The sequence below is a fragment of the Nasonia vitripennis genome, assembly GCF_009193385.2.
Source record: "Nasonia vitripennis strain AsymCx chromosome 2 unlocalized genomic scaffold, Nvit_psr_1.1 chr2_random0009, whole genome shotgun sequence".
NCBI lineage: Eukaryota > Metazoa > Arthropoda > Insecta > Hymenoptera > Pteromalidae > Nasonia > Nasonia vitripennis.
In genome coordinates, this window is record NW_022279616.1 from 1,210,042 (window position 1) to 1,235,334 (window position 25,293).

Here is a 25,293-nt window from a genome sequence, read left to right on the forward strand (position 1 = left end):
AGTTTCAATTCCATGCTATCAGTATATCTATATATGCGCGCAGTATTTCTCACTTTTCTAACCCGGCTGAAAATAATCATATGAGAGCTCATATGAGCCATCATATAAGCGATCATATGAGTTATCATATGAGCAATCAGTTTTTTTCAATATAATATTTATTTAAAATTAAATTCTAGAAGTATCTTACAAAGGTGTGGTAATAAAAAAGAATCTAATAAAAGTCAGAATGTGCGGTAAAGTAAGTAATGTGGTTATTTATGTTTATGAAAAATCGCGATATATCATATGAGAGCTCATATGAGAATCCGGTCGAAAATCTCATATGATCGCTCATATGAGCTCTCATATGATTATTTTCAGCCGGGAAGTTTTGAGGATATTTGATTGCTCTAAACACTTTCTATCAATATTTTGATATACAAAATTAAAAATTCTAGAGTTTTACGGCGCTACAAAATCGGTTTTTCATTAGCAAACTTTATTCAAAAAGTTTTATGTAATAGAAAAACAGTGTTTTTTGGGACGACATCCCCTTAAATATCATCACAATTAATTTGTTAATCGCGAGCGAAGCAAGCGTTTTTTGCTAGTCATATTTAATATTCCTGTATCATTTTTCTTTTTTTTTTATATTTAGGACTTTTTCATTATATTTTATGAAACACTTTAGAAATACACACTCGTACTGCCTAATCTTACACGCACTGTTACATCGATGTACATACACGCATTTTATAATGAATTATTTATGTAATAACTTGAATGGGCTTATATACTAACCATCACAGATTCTTACCACTTGCAAGTAATAAAATCCGGACGCCACCTGGCGACGAGTCATTCTTAATCGTTTCTTAGCATAATTCAATCGTGTTTTGCAATCGCAATGGATCTTTATTTTTGGTATAAAATTTGAACGTATCTAAACGTTTTTAGTCTGTTGCAATGCTCTTTTTATTGTCTGAAATTCGCTGGATCATGATGTAGTGTTATCGTTTTTAATCTAGATTAATTTAATGGTTCTTAACATATAATTATATAAGGTATAAAAAAGTCATCATCATAAATGTTGCGATCCACTTTATGGATAGATATTATAATATTTACATGTATAATCATGTTAACGCATCAGTAAATCATAATTTTTTCGAAAATATGCTTGTAAATTTCGTAACCTCAAAATGGCGGATGTCGCGAGATATTCATATTGACATTCTATCTTGGATTCATAATATTTTGCTTACATATTTGTCTAAAACTGAATGCTGTTTTTTAAAAATAATACAGAAAACTTTTCCTAATGGCATCACTATATTAATTAATAATAATGAATTTAGTAGGCTTCCGATTTTCAATTCAAATCTTGCGGTCTCTCCAATCTGCCATTCTTAAGATTACCAGACTCCATCTAAACGCAGCCTTAGTTATTTCTGACATTAGCATTGTTGATTTCTATTTAAATCCGTATAATGATATTAAATTTGTAACGTCAAACCCTCTTACTTTTGCACAAATGAATTTTAACATTTTTTAAAAGTTTTTGTAAGTTATTTTTATTAAACATTCAACAGACTTAAAATTATTATTGCTAAATTTTCGTATATATTTATTACATTTAATTCATTCTTAGCTAATATATTATGATGCCAATTATAATTGGTGAGTGGAAAATGGTCTATGTATTATTATTATATAATTAATATTATAATTATTGTTAGTAGTAGTAGTCTTATTACTATCATTATCATTCCGTATTATCATTATTACTATTATTATCATTCCGTTATTTGAATATTTACAGAGCTTTATTACTATATATATATATATATATGTGTGTGTGTGTGTGTGTGTGTGTGTGTGTGTGTGTGTGTGTGTGTGTGTGCGTATATATATATAAATGGGTTTATATCCAAGTGATGGCGCTGCTTACCAACGGTGCCGCCAAGGGATTGGAGCAGGCAACTGTTTCGGCCATCAGTGAATCAGTCGCAATAAGGGCATGCACAGTGGTACATGCATTCATTGTCGAACCGTGAAAGTCTGCGCATCGATCAATCTTATTTTCTCGTCTATTTATCTGAGTCTCTTAAGAATAAGTGTCAGGAGTTATGAGAGACAGGTAAACTAAAATTAAATTAAGAAATTGGACTTACGAAAAGTTATATTTTATTAGATTGATCTTTGAAACAGTGTCTCGGGACTATTGTGTTGGACGTGCGCGAGTGAGACGCGTGCTTATTGAGAGTTGGTCTATTTCTTAGGACGCATATTGCCTTACGCATTTTCTGACGCTAAGTGTATATAATACAATAATCTCTAATAAAATAAAAAAAACTATTCTATATTATCGAGTGGCATATCGACACCAGGGGAGTCAGTGCGTTAGGAGAGGAAATTTGCAAAGAAATAAATTTGTTGTCATATTTGCGAGAAATTAATTTGTACTACAAGCGTCCGTTTAATACGTTATTGAATAAAGTACAAACACAAGAATTTGCCCAAAACGCACGCTAACTGTTCCGACAAGACCGAGAGAGCTGTTGAGGAGGGTCGACATAGAATTTTTGCACAACAGTAAAGCAGAACGGCCTCAAACTGTGGGGCTCTGGAGCTTTTTTTCTTCCTCCGCAAGGAATGTACTACCCCGTGAGTATTTCAACGTTTACTATATTTACAGACATATATTTTACGATAATACATGCAAAATACACAACCTGCAGAAAATTACCGATTACGAAACATAATAAAGTTAAAAATTTTGAACATCAAACGTAAATAAGCGTCAATGAACTGCGGTGGCAGTGAAAATTTTCTTTCTGTATTTAAAATATTTATAGTCATTGAAGAATATTTATTCATTTATAGATATTGAGAGTCAGAAACAAAAATATCAAATCTATACGTATCAGCAAAAAACTAGCGAGTTCAAGGGGGGGGGGGAGCGAGGAGGATATCGCATTGATTCTTCTCCGCAGTGCATCTCGAGCATGCTGTTTTCCCTTTAATGCATTAATAGTGTACGTATAAGTGGTGCGTAAAGGTTAATGAAATAATAATTGTCAGGCGTTGCAATACATAATTTTTCAGAGAGAGAGAGAGAGAGAGAGAGAGAGAGAGAGAGAGAGAGAGAGAGAGAGAGAGAGAAAGAGAGAGGGAGAGAGAGAGAGAGATCGTATACTTCAGCTATACACGCGCGAAGATATACACACATACACGAACGCACGCGCGCGCTTATAGTATATAGCCTGTATAGCTCCCCTACTCCTATATACTGGTGTGCGTCAGTGTAGGATGTGGATACTTTTTTTATTCAAAGCAATCAAGCACACTAATTAAATTCATCAAATGATTATTGTCAATAAGGAGTATACCTCACAATTTGTAAACAATGGCTTTTTATACTGTCCATTTTACAAATATTGATCGGAAATTTTATGTCATTAGACTATAAGAATTTGTCAATAAAGTAATAATAGTCATATAAGACAACCCTTCACTTTTCGAAATATTGAATTCACAAAAATAAAAGCATCATTATACAAAATATGTTTTTATCTGCAATTTATATGTGTGTATATGAATTAATAAGTTCAGTATAGCTGAAAGATAGTCTGTTTCATTGTTTAGATAGATGGTGTCATTTTTCAGATTCATTTTAGAAGTTTTGAGTTTATATCTTGGTAAATGTATACAACAGTAGTTTAAAAATTATTTATTCTTATGCATGATATGTGAAAAATTATTTCAATTTAAATAATTTTTAAAATAAGTAGACCTCCAACAATTAGAAATTGATGTAGATCAAGTTTACTTAATACTCAAGCAAAAAAATTTAGCTATTTTAATAGTACTACAATAGTACCATTTAGTTGAAACAAATGCAGTATTTATTTACAGTATACTTGTAATAATAGAACTTATATCATTCTGCATTCTCAATAAGGAATTTTATTCACCATAATTATTAATGGAACGTTTCATAAAGAGGCTTATTTGACTCGTTTTTTGGGGTTAAGTGCACTTTTTATTTTGATTTGTTATTACTATGACCACAAGCTTCAAATCTTTCTCGTAGCAAGTACGCAAATCATTTCTTAGTTTTCAACTAATAATCTGCCAAATTTGAACTCATTCTAAATCGTCAGTCGCACGCAATTAAAAGTTCAAGAGAAAATGTTTTCAACTTATTTTTGACATTTTGAAGCTCTCCCTGATGAAAATATTGATATGATTTATTAAAATTAAATAATTCTTCATGTCATTTTTATAGGTAATTTGTGAAATCAATTTGTTATGAATTTATTTCAAATATTTCATCACGTAATTTAATGACTTATTAAAAAAAATTGGAATATTTTAGCTTCATGAAACTTTTGTACGTAATTTTAGTATGTTATTTAATTACATAAATATTTAGTTCGAAATAAATACTCTTAAATACTTTAAATTTGTTAAAATGAGTGGCCATACAGGTCCCTGCTAAAGATAGTCCATAGAAATCGATAAGACCTCTTATCAAATTGAATAATAAGTCTTAATCACGATTTTTGCAATAAAACTCAATTAAATTAGATTGGGTTAATGGGAATCGATTAAAATCTATAGAGAAATTAATGGATTTTAATTGCTGTTTTCCATCTATTTATTTCAATTATTGTTTTTCATATAGAATTGAATCGACTTCTATTGACCCTATCGAATTTGATCTAGTTTTAATGCTAAAATGGCGATTAAGACATACCATGGACTATTTTTAGCAGGGGTGCTACTACGCGGATGGTATTGCGGAAGATGGGGGCTTATGCCTCAGAAATCAATCATTTTTAATACTTTTACTAAATTAAAGAATATAAAAAAATAATATTCATTAGTTATCAGCTCCTATTTTAGAATAATAGCATTCATTAATCATTTTACTATTTACACGTTTTTCTGTAATGAAAATTTGAACAACATGAAAGTTTATAAGTGTCACATGCCAAATTGCACAAGAAAATCATCAGATATTTGAGTATCTACATAAAATTCCAAAAATTCCTGATATTAAAAAACACTGGGTTGAGAGCTGTAACTTAACCAAAACATTTATCTACAGTAATCACTTCCAAAACAGCGATTGTTTTCCGAGTAAGCAGTATTATTATTGTATAATTTATAATATATTTTTATGCATTACTTCATCTTTTGTAATCTGAATTTTTCTTATAAAAAATAATGTATATAATTGTATTTAATTTTGAAGCAAAGGTAACCATTGCAAATAATTTTTGATTGCAGAATGTCTTGGTTGTAAAATGAATTTAAAAAAAGCAGCTGTTCCTTCACTAAACCCTAAGACAAAGTTTATACCAAAGATTTTCACCTTCGATGTATTTTCGAGTCCCATCACCTCCATAATTTAGCTTATTAATAAAATTAATAAAAAAAGCCTCTTCTTTCGACATTGTAAATGTCGCATATTCTATTTAGAACAATTCAAAATTTCAAACAGCCGTTTGGGGATCATGAAAGATTTATCTACAAATCCAGTAAATGTTAGATATTCATTTTAGTAATATCTACCAAAAAATTCTGATCGGTAAATCACTTTTTGTTAATACGACTTCAAGGTTATGTTAGAGCTTAGCCCTTTTCTTGTACTCTGCATTTTACAACTTATACAGAGAAATTGGAAAAACAACTAACATTTGATAACACTGTGAGGCTTAAATCTACTCTTAAGGCACATTTATTTGAGGCGTAATCAATCCTTTTTGACACTGTGCTAATCTCACAGTGCCAGAAATAACTGCTTACACCACGGATAAGTGTGTCTTGGCAGATTTAAGGAAGTACCATCATTAACTAAAGAGTGTGTCTCCGCGGTCGATATCGCGTACGCGAAAACTTTGTAGCGTGTGCGAAATCAACTAACAAATTTTCCGGGAAAATTTCGCGTGCGCTAAATCTGTCGCGCACGCTAGAAAAATCAACCTTTCGCGTACGCTAGATCTTTCGCGCACGCTAGATATAAACTTTTCAGGCACGTTAGTATTTTTAAAAGCAATTCTTTCGCGTACGCTAAAGTGCTCCAAATTTTCTTATAAGAAGCAAACGGAGTACTTATACATAGAGATGTTTCATTCATCCTTCATAAGTCACTCTTGTTGCTTCTTTTATATATAGGAAATGTAGAGCACTTTAGCGCACGCGAAAGAATTGCTAAAAAAAAAAAAAAGTTCATTTATACCACTCTAACCTCAAAATGCAAACTTTAATTGCAATTTTCGGCTCCCGTGGTATAGTATACTATTCTAGCGTACGCGAAAAGTTGATTTTCTAGCGTGCGCGACAGATTTAGCGCACGCGAAAGGTTGATTAGTAGCGTACGCGAAAAATTTTCCGGAAAATTGTCTGTGGTTTTCGCGTACGCTACATTTTTTTTCGCGTACGCGATATCGGCCGCGGAGACACACTTAAATAAATGCCGTTCAGTTATTAATGGTATTCAATATATCGATTTATATTGGTCTAAAAGTGACTCTAAAAGCGAGCATCGTAAATGTTGCTTATTTAACACTTTGTCTTATGGGAATTGTATTTCCAGCGACAGTTATATTTACATTGTATAAAAACTACTGTTCAGTTTTTGATGAAAATTTTTGTAGTAAAAAATAAATATTTGAAGAATGTTTATCATTTTAGAAAACTATGATTAGGTTGCTATAAGCATAGACATAAGAGAGATAGACTGCGTGTGCAGGTTAGCATAAGTGGCACCCAACGAATAAAACACAATGAATAAAACACAAGTATGCGTAAGTTATTACGGTGATGTAAATCTTTAGATACCAAAGATCATGGTGGCACGGTTCAAGACTCAGAGATTCCGAACTTTTTCAGTAATATAATTATTTGAAATTAATTTCTAGGTCCATCTCATAAAGCAATATCAATGGATTAAGAAAAATAAATAAATGTTGAGAAAAACTAAGAAATATTGAGAAAAAATGCTAAAGCATGAGATTTATTCAGAAAAACTAAGAAAAACTATGAAAACTTTGATACAATGTTATATGCATGGACTGAGAACAGTAAATAAATGTTAAGAAAAACTAAGAAACATTAAGAAAAAACTAAGAAAAACTAAGAATATCTAATAAAATTTTTCCATTAACGTAGAATAATTAATTCTTAGAGTTTCTTCAAATTTCTTTACATTAATCAATAATTTTTTGTATTACTTAAAGTTTCTTAGTTTTTCTTAGTTTTCACTTCTGCCAGGGTAGCTGCTTTAATCACATTAACACCTGTTTATAATTCACAACTTTAAGAAAAATTATAAGAATAATTAACATTTTCTTTTAGTAAAATGATTCATTAAACTTTAAGCTACGGCGCTCTACTTATTATGTTGATGAAAATATAAATTTATAAATTGTAAATAGTTATCAAGCATTCGCCAGGTGAAATTAAGCGTAGAAATCCTGAATTTCATAATTGATGCTATTTATGCATGGAAAATGGTTCCATCGAAAATCAAGAACTTCATGGTTAAAATTTATATAGCTAGATATATCTGTACTTAGCGAATATGAAACCGGTGTTTTTAATTTCATTATTCTCTTTTATGGTATAAAAGTTTACCATTGGTTAATGGTGAAGTTTTGATATTAAAATATCACTGCATTAACTAATTATTATCCACAAAAAATAATTTTATTAAATTGTAAGTATAAATAGGTGATTCCCCTACTGAAAAAAAGCAGATGACAATCAGTTGAGTATTAGCTGATAATCAGCTGATAATCTGCTGATAATCATGTCAAAACGTCAGCTGATTATCAGGTGATATCAGCTTAATATTTTTATTTAAGCTGATAGTTACAAATATGCGTTTATATGAGAAAATGCTAATGATAATCAGCTGATTATCAGGTGATAATCATCAAAAATTTTTAACCTTCAGTATATTTTTTCGAAGTTGTTTTAAATTAATAAAATTTATAAAATTCACATAATGAGGGCCAATATGGTTTTACCATCCAGATGATAACACCAAAACACTGGCTGTGAGCTACAAAATTTTTATTTTTTAATAATTTGATTTAAACAAAAAATTTTTTAATTATTAATAAATAAAAATTTTTTTCAGTAGGGTCCCCCATAGCTTGCACATTTTGTGTTAAAGCCTGTGGTGGATTTGTTGGGGGGGGGGGGGGGATTATAGCCGACACAGCAGGTTAGATAGGCATGCCAATATTCAACCGAATTAATCAATATTTCGAAGCATAAATAATGTAAATCTAAAGAAAATACTTTGTTTTTGTCACTTAGCATATTACAAAAAATAAAGTTCTATCAATTAATTAAATTAGCTTAGAATTCAAAGCCGAAATAAGAGATTGGTTACATATTTCATTTGATTGGCAGAATGCGAAAAATAAATGGATTTCTTTGACATTAAATCTTTTTAATAATTTACTAGCAAAAAACGCTCGCTTCGCTCGTGATTGACAAATTAATTGTAATGATATTTAAGGGGATATCGTCCCAAAAAACACTGTTTTTCTATTACATAAAACTTTTTGAACGACCCTGGTAGAAAATCACCTATTTAAAATGGCCGTAAAGGCAAAAAGTGGCTAAATAAAATGTGAAAAAAGTGGACATTTTAAATTTCCTAAAAATAGCGATGTCTTGGGCATTTTTGATGGCTAAGAATTATATTTCATGAAAATATCAATAAATTAACTAATTTTTCGGATGTAAAATACAAACTTATTAATATTTAGGCGTAAGCTGAATAATTTTAATAATTCAAACATATGGCGAAGCTCGTAGGGCTTGTGTGGAACAACGTCTGCGTGGCTCAGTCGGCTAAGGCGCACGGCCGTACTTATTTGGCCTCGTGCAGGGTGTGGGTTCAAGTCTCCGGTCAGACAGAATTTTTTCTGATGCAAAACATTATTCTATACTTTCCTTTGAACTAAAAACTCGAATCCAAGCCTGCTAGATACCATTTTCCAATTCTAACCTCAAACTGTGATAAACACGTGTTACCCAGCTGTGTTACTCAACCAACTATAATGGTCAGTTTGTACTTAAGAACAAGGTAAGCAGATTGAATCCAAGAACTGCCTATTAAGTTGGAGAAAAAGCGTTACATTCTGTCTAAGAAATGGCAAAGAATACTGCCTACTTCTTAGATTCCATTCCAATAACTGGCCATTAAGTAGGTTACTGATTCTACCAGGGAAAGTTTGCAAATGAAAAACCGAATCTGTACACTGAGAGAAAAGAATCCTTGTCGCAAAGGATTCGCGACTTAACCACAGCTTATTTTTCATGTATTTGTTGCAAACGAAAATTTCTTCATAGTAAGAGAAGAATTCTTAACTATTAAGGATTTAGGAATTTTTTAGCGATTGTGGCGCACCGTCGGTAAAAACTTATCGACCGAGTGCAGTAACAGCGCGACTGTTATAGCGACTGGTATATATCTATATAAGTTATAAAAATTAAAAAATCTGAAAACCTAACTGTTAAGACGCTTGGATTTCCCCATATTTTAATCCAATTTTTTGAACAGTTGAGAATTCTTCTTTGTGTCAAGGATTCTCTTCTCTCGTGTAGCGCCGTGGTGTTAAATTTAATGAATCGTTCTACCGAAAGAAAATTTCGATCGGACTTTTTATTTTTCTAAAATCTTGGAAATACGAACAGATGTTTACGCGTACTTCGTCGTACTCATGCGATTGCAGCGCCAACCTTAAATTCTAATTTCACATAAAATTTTTTAAATAAAGCTTGCAAATGATAAACCGAGTCTGTAGCGCCGTAGTGTTAAGTAAGTTTAATGAATGGTTCTATCGAAAGAAAAATTCGATCTGACTTTCTGTTTTTCTAGAAGTTTAAAAATACAAAATACTCCGTGGTGGATTTACGAAGCTTTTGCGCCGACATCCCCTTAATTATTTGACGTGCCATTATTAAATATACTGTTAAATATTAGATGTGCACTCGATGGTAGTTAATTCCTTGGGAACGTTTTTGAAATGCTCCAATCAGATTGCCAGATTGATAAATTCTAACCAATCAAAAGCACGACTTCATAAACGTTTCATAAGAATTAATTACCGTCGAGTATAAATTAATATATTCAATACAGCCAACATTCTATAAAAGTAGTTATAGCTACTAGTATACAGGACCGGCTTTAAAATTATAGAATAAAATAGAAATAAATTTTGAATATTAAAAATGTTTTTAAACTCTTTGTAATACTTTGATGATAGTATTAATAATATTAACAAAATCTAACAAAAAATAATATGAATCAAACATTGTTTTTATTTACATTAATAAAATAATGTAAATTGTGAGATTATAACAATCATAACATTTATATTCTGTACTAAAATGCAATACATAATACGATATTTACTTTTATATTAAATGATAACAATATCTTTAATCCCTACCGAAAAAGAAAAATGAAAACAATTAAATAAAACGTTATTATGACCTGCAGATGATAGCAGAAAAATGTCGGAATTGAGACACAGATAACAGTAATCTTTTGTTGTCTTCAGTTTTATTTAGTTTGCCAAATTTTACAATTTAGAAAATTAGTTCAAAACAGTTTTCTTCATTTTGTAATTGCTTTCTTCTACGTTCACTAGTTTGTTCCCAATAATCAAAACAGCTATATTCGGATTTCTACACATTTTTCTTAACTTTTTTAAAAACACGCTTTTAATAACATAAAAATGAAAATTAACTTTTAAAAACGTAAAATGTTATAGGCGAGTTTGATATATTCCGCAACGAACTAACAGATAAAAAAGAATTGAGATCAATCAACCAAAGTCAAGTTTATTATATTTAATCATCCAAGAGTATCCAAGATGGATTCATCGAGCGCAGGCTCCGGTGACTTCACAGACAGCAATTTTCTATAAACGTCATCCAAAAATGGAAGTAAAAACGGTTATTTGTATAATATGTGAGGAGGCTTTTCATTCTTGGGATTTTGCTAAAATAGATGGGGCAGTAAAAATTAGTGGAGTTATAGGATTATGTCCGGAACATAACCAAATAGACCTAACCTCAAACATGAATACAAATGTGCTGAGTAATGAAGCTAAATTAATCATTGCTCAGATTAAATTAGCACACAATCTGAGAAAAAGTGATCGATTAATTGTGTCTGAAGCTGATAGTGATGATGATGATGATGAGAATAGTGTAAAAATAGACAGTAATTTGAAGTGTGAAAATCTCCTATTAAAAGAATTAAATAAAAACTGATAGAAACAAATAAGTTATTGAGAGAATTACTTAATAAGCAGAAAAATGAAATAAATAGCTCAAAGAACAAAACCTATGCTTAAGTAATTTCGAGTTCCGTGCCTAATAACAAGCCAAAACGAATCGCAAAAATCATAGTTAAAAATAAAGATACTGAACAATTTGTATTGACAAGATAAACGATGTGGTCGCATTAAAGATAAGAGTATACAAGCAAAAAAACTAATCAAGTAAAGGAGTGAAATAATAGTAGATAAAAGGAATTTTAGTAAATTTAACAAGAAGTGTACAGTATTGCACTCATATGATAACTCTAAAACTCATCTACAATCAGTTATATTAGAAATCCCTGCTGAATTGTATCAACATGTAAGAGAGAATAAAAACAGGATCTTCGTGGGTTATCAAAACTGTATCGTGCATGACTATTGCAACGTTAAATCATGTTTTAATTGCGGTAGATATGGGCACAATGACTTTAAGTGCAAAAATAATCACACACGTTTAAAATGTGCAGGTTCATAAGACTACATATTGTTCGGGTAATAAATTAAATTGTCCTAATTGTATCTTCAGCAATAATAAGTATCAATATAATACTGAACATATGACAACAGATAGCCACGCATGCAGTATTCTACAGAATAAGATAAGGAAGTTCATTGACCTTACTGATTATACGATACAACCTGTACTACCGAGATATGTCGGTATGGCAGAAAATACTTTAAGCAAGGCTATAGCTATGCGAGCATCTGGGATGTCTTCTGCATCACTCAACTCAGTTAACACACGTATTGTAAATAGATTAAGAAATAAGGATTAACTAATGGCCCAAGAATTCAACTTTAAAGATATATACAACGTGATGCAGAGAACATCAGATCACTCAACAAGAGTATCTCTAAGAAAAAGAACTTAATTTTGTGTGTAAAGATAAAAAGTCTAAATGCAAATTACGATAAATTGGAATCATTTATTAAAAGCTTGGTAGTAAAACCAATTATTATAATATGTACGGAAACATGGATCTTGCAATATCCTCAATACTATCAATTACAAAGCTATAAAAGCTATTACAATGATAGTAAAATTAATAGAGCTGATGGAGTCATGTTATATATAAAAAGAATATACTGGAAATAACTAAAATAGAAGTAATTGATAGATTGAGTGTTGTAAGTTCTGATACTTTTCTAGAGTAAGGTGAGGCAATCAGGATCTCTGCTATGTACAGGTGCCATGATATATCGAAATCTGAATTTACTAATTCCGTAAGAAAATTTCTGTCAAAACAGGTTAATATAAAAAATCAATGTATTTTTGGGATTTCAATATTGATATAAGGGATATAAATTATGACAAAATTGGTTTAGCTGAAAAGACAATTGCTCAAGAATTTCTAAATAATTTTTTTGAAAAACAATATACTCCAGTTTTAGAGGAATCACAAGACCATCTCAGAACAGTGAGAACGGTACGTGTATAGACAATTGTTTCGCCAAAGTAAGAAATATTGAGTTGAAGTCTTTTAAGTTAAATATTCCATTCAATGATCATTACCGACTCTTATATGTTATATACTCTTATATGTACTAGCAAATTCAAAATACAAAAAGATTACAATCAATCAGCCTGCATTAACTATGGCAAGTTAATAAATATTGCAAAAAGAGTTGAGTGGGACTCATTGTTACAAATAAACGATCCTTATCAAGCTATAAACGAATTAATAAGTATCATCCAAAGCTGTGTTGAAAAAGCAACTGATAAAAAATATTCAAATAAAAACAAAAAAGATTCAGGCAACTCGAGGCGCGATGGCTGCTCTAACCGCACTCAAAACAATTTATCTTTGGGCTCGATGATCATCCATCCCACACCCGAAACAAAAAATATCAGAACGATTTATCAATTTTTAAATTGTCAATATCTGTTTTGTCAATAATTGAATTTTTTACAATGTTGTTCGTAACTTTAAATCCGTTTCTTCAAATTGTGTTGTTACTTGTATTATGAAAATTCGAAATCGCATCATACATTGCGCATTGCGTTATGATGGTAGATCCACGCGCAGGTCTCTCACTCTCTCTCTCTCTCTCTCTCTCTCTCTCTCTCTCTCTCTCTCTCTCTCTCTCTTCCTTTACTCACGCTTACTCACGCCTTTCATAACTATGGTACCGACATTCAGGTAACTCACGTTGCTGCCTTTTTCGCCTTTCATCGGTCAGATGAGCTGCTTGATTACGCGAAAGGTACTTCCATCTTGTATTTGCGGCCGTATTATACCTCCGCTCTTGGTAACCAAAAGCTTCCATCTGTCTGTAGTGATACTTAGGTAGACATTAATCAGAAGCCTATCTGATCATTTTCCGCTACGTTCTTTTGATAGGTAGACTCAGAAGTACTCGTTGCACGATTCCTCTATTTCATTGCATTTATTCTTTACTGCATTCAATAAAGTTATAATTTTTTCGCGCGGGTCTCTAACAGACTCAGATCATTTCGATCTTGTTCAAGGTTTTTTCAGCACATTTTTTATTTGTTATATTATAATTATATCAAGTTTATTTTAATGGCTCAACTAATATTTTATATGTTTTTTTAGCACATGGTGCAGACAGGAATGGCTGCGCCTTATGGAGGGGGTGTTTTTCCACCTCCAGTAAATGGAGTTGGAAACGTTGTTGGCTCATCTAGTGCGCCTGGCGAAGTCAAACCTCCGGCATCTGTAACAATCAAAGAAGAAAATACTAACACGCCACAACAGTCTCTACCCGGTGGCGCTCAAGTACCTCAAACATCAGGTGCCCCGCACTCTACTACAACAGGACAACAAACTCAGAGTAGTTTTAGTCCTCCACCACCGCCTAATGGCGTTGATCAGCAGGCTATCGTAAGTATTACATTTTTCATTTATATTTTTTGCTTAAAATTATGAGTAGAAAAATATAGGTACTTTACAAAAATTTGAATAGTAAGCAAAACCATAATTTGAAGCAGTCGTTAAAATCTTACGTTGTACATCTAAATGTGAAAATGGGCTTCTTCAAGTGAGTCGTCCTGATTCGATATACGAATAGGAAATAGTACATTATGCAACAAGGGAATAAAGTCATTTGCTTGGGCAGTAAACTTTCACCCACGGAAATAATCGACCTTACTCCCATGTTGCATATAGTGCTTTATTTGCAAATGAACGGTTCCCTTATAAAAATAGCCTGCACACAAACCAACAGAAATTTGTACACACATTGTTGTACGACAACGTACAGGTATAGATGCAGGATGTTGTGCAATACAACGTATATAAAAGTGTGTAGGTTAAGCAGTTAAAATTTCTGTAGGATAGCATGCAAAAAAAGTGTACAAAAAATTATCAAGATACCCTGAACGTAGCGTGTACGTTGATTTGCTGTTAACCTGCAAGAAATTCTGCAAATAATTCGCGGAATTTTTAGGTAATCCTACACAAAATTAGCACTATTGTGACGATTCTACGTATTTCTCTGCATATAAACCTGCAGAAAGGTTGTGCAGTTTCTAAAAAACTATTTGCATATTTCCTTGCAAGTATTCCAGCAATTTGATCGACCAATTTTAAATATTTTTGGCATGTTACCCAACAAAGAATCATACAGAAAGAGCAGTAGGTAACCGTGAAGCAATAATCTGTAAAATTTGTTGCATTCCATTTGCAAATTTTCCAGCATGTAAACCTGCACATATTTGCGCTATTTCTATGATTATTGTGGCAGATTCTCCAGCACGAATTCCAGCACGTGAGTCGAGCAATTTCGAATATTCGTGGCCAATTCCTTACATACAACCACGCAGACACTGCAGCAAGTATTCCTGTAGATAAATCTAAGAATTTGCACTTTTTTTGTAGATATTGCAACAAGTAATCCTACACATACACGCGCATTTTCAAAATTATTTTGTGCAGTTTTCACTGGACATAAACCTGCAGAAAGTTCATGCCATTTTGAAAATTCTGTTTGCAGACTCCCCTGCAAGTATTGTAGCACGTCAATTCCGCGGATTCGTATTCGTGGTTGGTCCCTTAACAAATAATCGTGCAGAAAATGCCGCAAGTAATCATGCAGGTAATTAGTAAAATTTGTAAACTTTCTTATTGCAAATTTACAATCAAGTAACACTGCATGAACACACGCTATTTCGATAATTAATTAGACATATTCTCCTGCACGTAAACCTGGAGAAAAATTGTACGGTTTTGAAGAGTCTTTTTGCAGATTCTCCTGCACAAATCCCAACACGTGAGTGGCGCAATTTTAAATATTCGTGGCGAATTTCCTAACGATCAATCATGCAGAAATAGCAGCAAGTAAACATACAGATAAAACGTAAATTTTCTGACATCTTTTGTACAAAATTAAAAATACGTGTAGTTTTTGAAAAGCCAGTTTGCCGATTTTACTGCAAGTATTTCAGCGAGCGAATTGCGCGATTTTGAATATTCTTGGCAAATTTCCTGACAAGCAATTATACAGAAAGTGCAGAAAAAAAAATGATGCAGCGATACTTATTTATTAACAATAGGGAAAATACAGTTACTCTCTGTCTGATGTGAAGTGTTAACACACTTGGATCTATCGAACTGATTTCATAACAGACTAGTTCATTTGTTTTTTGTACAATATAACAATACTTACAAGAACTATAGTTTTTAGTATTACATAGTACCTCGTGCAATCTCACAAGCTTTTTACCTATTATAACATATTTCTTCGCACGTGTATTTATGCAAGTTACTAAAAGCAATCGTTTAATGGTTAAAAATTCTTTGTCAGAAGTCAAAATTGTGTTATTATTTCTTTTTATGATTCTTTTATAGTTTAAAGAGTGAAACAGTACGTGTTTGTACATAAATCTGTCATAACTTTGACATTTTTGGATAACTGGTTCGTGCATTGCTTGCTCAATTATGATTTGTTGATTGAGTGATAAGTTTATAATTTTTGGCATTCCAAAGATACGTAAATCATCTCCATATTCTATACAGCTTTTCACTCTTGGTTGATACATTAATTTCAGAAACAAATTTAATACTTTTGGATGAATATTATTGTTAGCAAAAACGTGAGAAATATTTCTAAGGTATCGCAATGTACCAAAACATTTCATAATTTGTTCGGATATATATTGAGTACCAAAAAATAAATGCCTTATCACCCCGCTGAATCCTTCAAAGGGAAATGTCGACCACGACCACAGGGCGCCAAAAAGACAAACGTACTTTGGTATGTGTAACAACAAATGCACAATGTATTTCATAAATTCTATTCCATATAAATAGCGCACATCTTTTACAAAGTCGTAAAACGCATTTTCAGCCAAAAGCAAATCATCCTCAAACATTTTTTCTCTAAGCATCATACTTAATCCAAAAACAAATAAGTGCCAGTGTTTGATGTATCGTGAGTTCATTATACTTTGTAAACAAGGGATGGAATAATAGAGAACAAAGTTTTTCCATTCATTAGTTTTATATTTATCACTTACTTTCCTTGGTGTCCTCGTGATCTCTGGAGGTTTTAATGACAGTAATTTATCATTAAATTGATTTAAATTTCTTCCGATGTAATAATCTTTGGTTTTATTTGTGGAATCGAACCACGCAGTGACAAAAAGTTTTGTAACTCCTAGAAGACAACTGTGCATGTAATCGGGTGGCACTGAATGAATTACATCAAAATCGTATAAGGGAGATAGAATTGAATGCCCTTTGACTCCGTGTATAACTTTGCCAGTATTCGTAGCTAATATAGCATGTTTCTCATATTCTTTAGACGAGCGAATTTTAATTTCCGTTTCAGTTTTATAAGCGTATTATAAAGAAAAATTATACACACTCGTGCTAAGCCTCTTCCTATTCGTATTCTTTCGTCTTTCTCAAGACAATAACAACAACCATATTTACCATTATATTGTTTCATATTTTGGACCATTGGTCTCGCTACAGAATCAACAGTACATAGAATAGTGTGAACTTTAACAACAATTGGATCATGTGGTGCTACGCAACGTACAATGCGATCTGTCTTTAGCGTTTTAAATTCTTTAATAAATGGTTCCAAATACATATGCATACGAGGTTTAGTCTCACCATACCATAATCCACATAGCAAAAGATTATTTTTGCGAATTCGATAAAGTAACTTATTTACAGTTACTAAAATTGGCCACAAAGAAGCCTTTGATGACTTGGACAGGCTAACACCGTCCACATTCCATTGCAACGTTATATCATTTTCAGCAAAGACGTTTCGCCGTTTCAGTCGCCTATATACTTTTGCATTAATGACGTCACTCTCCAGACGTTTTTCAATTTATTGTATAATTCGCTATGCAATAGATTTTCTAATTGTTTCGATAATGAAATACTGATAAAAAACTGTTATTTTTTCAAAATTTTCTTGGTATAATTTACTAAGCAGAAACGACAAGTACCATTTCCTTCCTCATTGAAGATCAATATTTCATTGCAATTTTCGCAATAATAAAACTCTGTAGAGTCAAGTTCTGGTATAAATTTCATGAAAAGATATTTAGATTTAAATTCATCATTGGGTGGTGACTGTCGATTATACTAATCATATTCTCAAGGTCGATATCTGGCAAACTATGTCTTATTGCGAATGCCAAATTAATTAGTTCACTATGTTTTCTCGTAACTCTACAATTTTCGTATAAGACATCGCATTCCTACAATAAAATTAAATTATTTTACTACGTATATTAACAACTTATTCTCCTAATTTAATAAATAATGTATTATAGTTTCTCTAATCTGAAATTTATAATATCAACATTTTAAACAATAAATAATTATGATTTTCAATAGAACAAAAAATAAAGTTCTACATTTCATTACAACGTTACAGCATGTAATTTATCTCAAGCACGAATCAACTTTTAAATACATTATACGATTTTTTTACGAAAATCTGACGCAAAATTCAAAATTTATTGAAACCAATAATCTTGTACTACAGAAATTTAAAGATATTAGTTATGAGGAAAAAAAATGTAAAGCAATTATTTTATGAGGCGTCTATTTCTACAATGCTAAAAATAAGGAGAATTCTCATTGTCAAATATTATAAAATATAACCTGATTATTGGGAAGCTGTGCCTCTTCAGCTTCACCAAAATTACTGTCCTCTTCTGTAATACTAAGGAAATTCTGATTGTACATATTATCAGTTTCCTTGTCACTACTCAGAAATTCTTCGTCATTGATTGCGCTATCTGTTTCAGACGTTTCAATGTCAGATTCTGAACTGTATCGTAGATCATCGGTATTACCATCAGTTAAAGTTTCCATTGCATGGAATTGAATGTGTGGCGTGCATGTTTCCCGCATCTGCGGGGCCTGGCAGAGAGCGTTCACAACGTTCTCGAGTTTTCGCCAAGCGGTCCCTCGCTTTATTGCCTCACCGCAATAAAGCGATCCGCCGCGCGCGCGTTCGCTAATCCCCCAGACGAGGCAGTCCCCGGATTTTCGGCAGCCGAGCGGTCTGTCGCATATTGCACTTAGCAATAAAACGATCGGCCGCGCGCGCTCGATAATCTTCGGAATTCTCAAAAAAGCACGCGCGCCACTCATCCGCTAAAGTGCCCAAGCTATCCCTTCCCTTCGGGCCTCATGAGCGAGACCAACGTCTTCCCTCCGAGGCCTGAAGGGTGGCTTCGCTGGGGGCACTCGGCACTCTTGCTCGAACCAGAGACTTGCACAGACCTAGGCCCTCCTGCCTGTCCTGCGGTCTGCGTTCTGCCGAGTCAAGTTTGACATCAGTATTTCCAAGCTCTCTAAATAAATACAAAGTTCAATCGAACACACGTGTCCAATTTCTCCCTACCTCACCTCTACAAGCGTCAACAGACTAAAAATTGGTGACCCCGACGTGATATTAAGGTGAAGGAAGTGATTGGACAATTTCTAAGTGTTTTGTGTACTTGCGTGTAGTCGAGTGTTTTTAAAATGCCAGAAACCGGTGACGTGTCCGCTAATTCGGCGCCCGTGGTGAACGTGCACGCGCCGCGGAATTTCCGCGCGCCACCTTTCCTTGAAAACAAAATCAAGGTTTGGTTCACGCTGTTGGAGGCGCAGTTCGTCACTGCGGGTATTACAGACGACAACATTAAGTATTGTAATACCATCTCGAGTTTGACGGAGAGGGCCATCAACCAGATGGAAGATGTCCTGACAGAGCCACCCGCTACGGACAAGTACACGGATTTCAAGACGAAAATGGTCGAGCGGTTCACGGAATCGGACGGCGCGCGAGTGCGGAAGTTATTAGAAGGAGAGCAGATAGGCGACCGTAAGCCATCAGAATTTTTCCGTGCCTTGAAAGCGCATGCCACCGCGAACACTTCGGAGGAGTTCATACTCGAACTGTGGAAAACGCGCCTGCCCTCGCAATTGCAGACAGTTATGGCGGCTTCCAGCGAGACAGCCGTAGATAAAATTCTGAAACTGGCCGACACGGTCCATGAGATAACTCCCAGTAAACAGGTCAACGCGGTCAATGATATGTCGGGATTATTCGAACAAATTCAGAAGTTGACCATTCAAGTGAACGCGTTAACGCAAGACCGAAGTCGCTCCCGCGCTAGAGGAGCATCTCGTGCGGCTCGCAGCCGACCGTCCACACCTGCATCGGCGCGCATCGAGCCGACGGAGTTGTGCTTCTATCACCGTCGCTTCAAGGAACGTGCAACAAAGTGCCGCAGTCCGTGTACCTGGTCGGGAAACGACGCGCGTCGTCAGTGAATGCGGCAAGCATTGACGGGTTAGCGCATCGCCGCATCTACGTTGAGGACTCTAATTCGCGCAAGACATTCCTGGTTGATACCGGCGCCGATCTGTGTGTGTATCCACGATCGTGGCTTACGGACAAGCGGGAAAAGTGCGCGTACGAGTTGTTCGCCGCCAACGGTTCGACCATCGCGACTTACGGAAGTGTGCCGTTGACGCTGAACCTCGGCCTCCGCCGCGAGTTCATGTGGCCATTTATCGTCGCGGATGTGAGTTCCGCAATTATTGGCATCGATTTTTTATCGCATCACGGCTTGTTGATAGATGCCAAAAATAAGTCGTTGATAGATAACGTGACTGGTTTGTCATCGCGCGGGTTTCCAACCGGAGAAGAAGAACCGGGTATCAAAACAGTAGTAGGTGATTCTCCGTATCACCAGCTACTTGCGAAATACCCCGATCTGACGCGCCCGCCGACTTTTCGAGGAAACTCGGTAAAGCACAAGGTGCAACACCATATCGAGACGACGCCAGGACCTCCGGTACACGCCAAGTGCCGTCGCCTTTCGCCCGTACGACAGAAGAAAGCCAAGGACACCTTCGCGATGCTAATAGAGCTGGGGATCATGAGGCCCGGCAAGGGCTCATGGGCGACTCCCCTTCACATGGCTTCCAAGAAGGATGGCGATCCACGGCCGTGCGGCGACTACCGAGGCCTCAACGCCCGCACCATCCCCGACAGGTATACGCCACCGCACATCGAGGACTTCGCGCATAACTTGTACGGTAAAAAAGTATTTTCTAAGGTCGATCTCGTGCGTGCGTTTCATCAAATACCTATCGCTCCCGAAGACGTCGAAAAGGCGGCAATAATTACGCCTTTCGGTCTTTTCGAACCGGTAATGATGATGTTCGGGCTACGCAATGCAGCACAGACATGTCAGCGTTTCGTCGACGAGATTGTACGCGGATTCGATTTTGTCTACGCTTATATTGATGATTTTTTGATCGCGTCCGAAAACGAAACGCAACACTTAGAGCATCTGAAAATGTTATTCGATAGATTCACGAAATATGGTGTCGTGATTAACCCTGCGAAATGCGTATTCGGTGTAAGTGAAGTAACCTTCCTCGGTTATACGGTTAACGCCAGCGGCATTGCTCCAATGCAAGAACGCGTCGAAGCGATCTCGAAATTTACATTGCCAGAGACGATTAAAAGCTTGCGTCGTTATCTCGGCATGTTTAACTTTTACCGCAGATTTGTTCCTCACGCGGCTAAAATTTTGCACCCTTTGAACGCATTACTAGGAGGTGCGAAAAAGGGCAACACGCCAGTTGAGTGGACCGACGAAGCTCGCGACGCTTTTTCGAAGTCGAAAACTGCTCTCGCGAATGCAGCATTACTCGCGCACCCAATACCCGGCGCGCAGATCAGTCTTGTAGTCGATGCTTCAGATTTCGCGATTGGCGGCGCATTGCAACAACTAGTAGATAATGCTTGGCAACCTCTAGCTTTTTACACAAAATCATTGACTGAGGCTCAACGTAAATACAGCGCGTACGACCGCGAGCTTTACGCTATCTACAGTTCTGTCAAACGTTTTCGCCATATGCTAGAGGGCAGACATTTTATAATTTTCACTGATCAGAAACCGATTACTTTTGCTTTCAATCAAAATTTAGACAAATGTTCTCCGCGTCAGTTTAGACATTTAAAGAAGACCTCGGAGCCACGTCAGCCGAACTTGTTTACGGCACCGGGTTACGTTTGCCTGCGGAATTTTTCCTTACTAGCGACCAAAATCCGACATCAAACTTCGTCAAAGATCTACGAAAGTGTGTCAACAATGTAAAACCGTCGCCTGTACATCGCCACGGTGAGAAAAAAGTATTCTTGTTCAAAGAACTAGCGAGTTCACCGTATGTTTTTCTACGTCACGACGCCGTGCGAGGCCCGTCCGATCCGCCGTACGATGGACCTTATAAGGTCATCGAGCGCAGCGACAAATCTTTTGTTATCGAAATAAATGATAAAAAAGTTCGCGTGTCAATTGATCGACTCAAGCCCGCGTTTATATTGTCAGACGAAATCGAAAAACTCGCAGAAGAAAACCGTAGCGACGACGCAGACGAAGATAGTTACCAAGGGGTAACGGTTACCATCAAGCAAAGAAAGGTCGTGCCACCGGTTAACGCTGCTCCTGCGCCAGAAAATGTACAGCAGCCAAGACCGGCGAATATAAATCGCGAAAACCGGGAACGTATAACTACGCGATCCGGCCGTACTGTTCGTTTTCCGGACCGTTACCAAGCTGGTTTCAAATAGAATGTAAAATTTTTCGTATTATTTTCATATATAGCATAAGCCACTAACATGTACAATAATTTCATATATAATACCTATGTAGCGTTATCACTGGCAAGGGGGTGATGTGGCGTGCATGTTTCCCGCATCTGCGGGGCCTGGCAGAGAGCGTTCACAACGTTCTCGAGTTTTCGCCAAGCGGTCCCTCGCTTTATTGCCTCACCGCAATAAAGCGATCCGCCGCGCGCGCGTTCGCTAATCCCCCAGACGAGGCAGTCCCCGGATTTTCGGCAGCCGAGCGGTCTGTCGCATATTGCACTTAGCAATAAAACGATCGGCCGCGCGCGCTCGATAATCTTCGGAATTCTCAAAAAAGCACGCGCGCCACTCATCCGCTAAAGTGCCCAAGCTATCCCTTCCCTTCGGGCCTCATGAGCGAGACCAACGTCTTCCCTCCGAGGCCTGAAGGGTGGCTTCGCTGGGGGCACTCGGCACTCTTGCTCGAACCAGAGACTTGCACAGACCTAGGCCCTCCTGCCTGTCCTGCGGTCTGCGTTCTGCCGAGTCAAGTTTGACATCAGTATTTCCAAGCTCTCTAAATAAATACAAAGTTCAATCGAACACACGTGTCCAATTTCTCCCTACCTCACCTCTACAAGCGTCAACAGACTAAAAATGTCTTCAATGACGATTGACGATTTGCGTACTGGAGTAACATCCTTGGTCCTACAGATTTTTGACATTCTCTCTCAAAAAATAAATCAGGTAACCCCTCTTCGATATCAATATATTGATTCTGATCATTCTCATTGTCAGTTTCATAGAAGCAAATCTACAAATAAAGGATAAAATTAATAAAGATATAATCAGAATAACTTAATAGTGTAGCACAAAAGTGTTCAGTTTGGAATAGTAGTCTTGATTGGATAAAAATGGATGCCTACGCTATAGGATTCGTATACAATATATTCTTTACTGTTGTTAAAGAGAAATAATAACTTTGACAAACTAAACAAATGAGCAAAAAATGTGCAAATTGCCGAAAACGACTTTTTTTCAGTGACAGCAATCATTTAAGAGTAATTACTCAGCATTCTATTCTGAACTACCGCTAAGGGGGTTGGAATTAATTTGATTTTAATCGTCTTACAGCAGCTTTGCAGAAGCCTATGCGAGCGTGCGCGTAAGCGTGTGTGTATGTGACTAAGAAAATGTGTCTAATCAAGTGGCGCGGTAGCGCCACGAAGGCAAGTTTCAGAAGAAGATGAAGCCGCATCATCCGTGGCATTATCTACTACTATATTGAGGTTTGGATTTTACATCATACAGAAAAAAATTCGCACGTCCAAGCAAAAGTGGTACACCTAGCGGATTTTCCTAAAAGAGTTGAAAGTTATAATAAGCAGACGACAAACAAAATATAAATATACAAATATTACATAAGTATGGACATAAGATAGAAATTTGTTGCTCAAAAATTAATAAAAAGTTATAATGTTGAATAGGGAATACTACAATATGTATTTAAAAGCTTTTCTACTCTTTTAGTTTCTGCCTCCATGCATCACGTGGTCTTATTATAACTTTCAGCGCTGAAAATAGCGCCCTCTAACGGTGCTTGGGCGTCCGAATAGTCATCATTATTGTTATCATTATTGTCATCATTGGTTTATTATCAACATTGTTTCTATTAACTTTACTAGATCTTTTTTGTACAAAATTTTTTCGAGTTATTATGCAAAAAACGGGATTTATATATAGTTCAGAATTCAATTAATAATTTAATCGACCTCTATTGACCATTTTTAACAGAGTGTGTATATCACGAATACTCAATAAAGTAAGCACTTTCGCCCCTAGAGATAAAACACTTTCGCCTTAGATATTTGCATTTTCCTGTGTAGTGTGTATATGTGTGTGACACATTTCATACATGTATGTATATACCATCGGTCCGTGTGACATCGAACACAATTTAGATTTACAACGAAATTCTACTATGAGATACTGGAATACTCTGCTTTTTCAGGCAGGCTAAAAAGAGCGTTATCGATGCACTGGTTATAAAAAGCACGGTACACAACAAGAGGCGAGTTGGCTTTTTCAAGCAAGGATGATGATTTAAAAAAAGCACGACGGAACTTAACGCGCGCATTGTGTATAGGCCTCCTGCATAGGTGTAGTACGCATGAAGCACACGTGTAGTGTGTGCTTTTAATACAAGTATATATCAGTGTGTACCTATAACCTATGTATTCAAATGGGTTAAAGTCAGTCAAGCGGTTTACTACTTACTTTGACAAAATTTGCTTCTCGATTTATTGGTTTTTGTAAGATTTTATCATCGCTATCACTGAAAATATTATTTTCATTAAGTATTCGATTGGGAGGTGATGTAATAAATACATATTTTCGCATTTGTTTCTGGGTGATCGAAAATTTTAAACTGGATTGCTATAAAGATCACATTCCCATTATACTTACACTCAAGCCTTTCGATTTTCATTTGCGATGTAAAAACATATATGTTTTTGTATATTTTTCATAGTAATCAAAAAAATTTAATTGGATTCATCAGATCACATTTTTGTATTTTACACCTAACTTTATTGTACCTTTATTTAGTCAAACAACAAAATAAAAACAAAAATGGCTAGTCTTATCACACCAGTTGATAGGAAACGGAGATCCGAATTATCTCAAATCGATAATCAGGAATGTCTGTTGTGAATAACGATAATTCCTAAGGCATAGGATTTAAAGTATGGCTTGATAAGGCGGACGTTAGCAGAATAGATAACATTATTTTGTTACAAGAGGAAGTGAGTATATCGACGGTCGAGAATGAGAAGCAGCTAGTCCAGACAAAGTCTCAGAATGCAGCTACTCCAGAAAATCG

At 35.3% G+C, this 25,293-nt stretch overlaps 1 protein-coding gene across 18 annotated transcripts in view; it reads left to right on the forward strand.

Moving 5' to 3' along the window:
• The first annotated feature begins 1,939 nt into the window (after positions 1-1,939).
• The window catches only part of LOC100113919 (RNA binding protein fox-1 homolog 1-like), a 371,748-nt gene continuing 348,394 nt past the window's right edge, over positions 1,940-25,293 (forward strand). For 12 of the 18 annotated variants that reach the window (XM_031925312.2, XM_031925321.2, XM_031925313.2 and 9 more), the window contains exons 1-2: positions 1,940-2,649; positions 13,904-14,191. In XM_031925312.2, the coding sequence (XP_031781172.1) occupies positions 2,638-2,649; positions 13,904-14,191 (300 nt within the window). In that variant the 5' untranslated portion in view covers positions 1,940-2,637. Of the gene's footprint in view, positions 2,650-2,929; positions 3,034-3,192; positions 5,131-13,903; positions 14,192-15,302; positions 15,405-25,293 lie in introns of those variants that run through there. The other 6 variants (XM_032601587.1, XM_032601588.1, XM_032601584.1 and 3 more) reach the window with 6 other exon arrangements.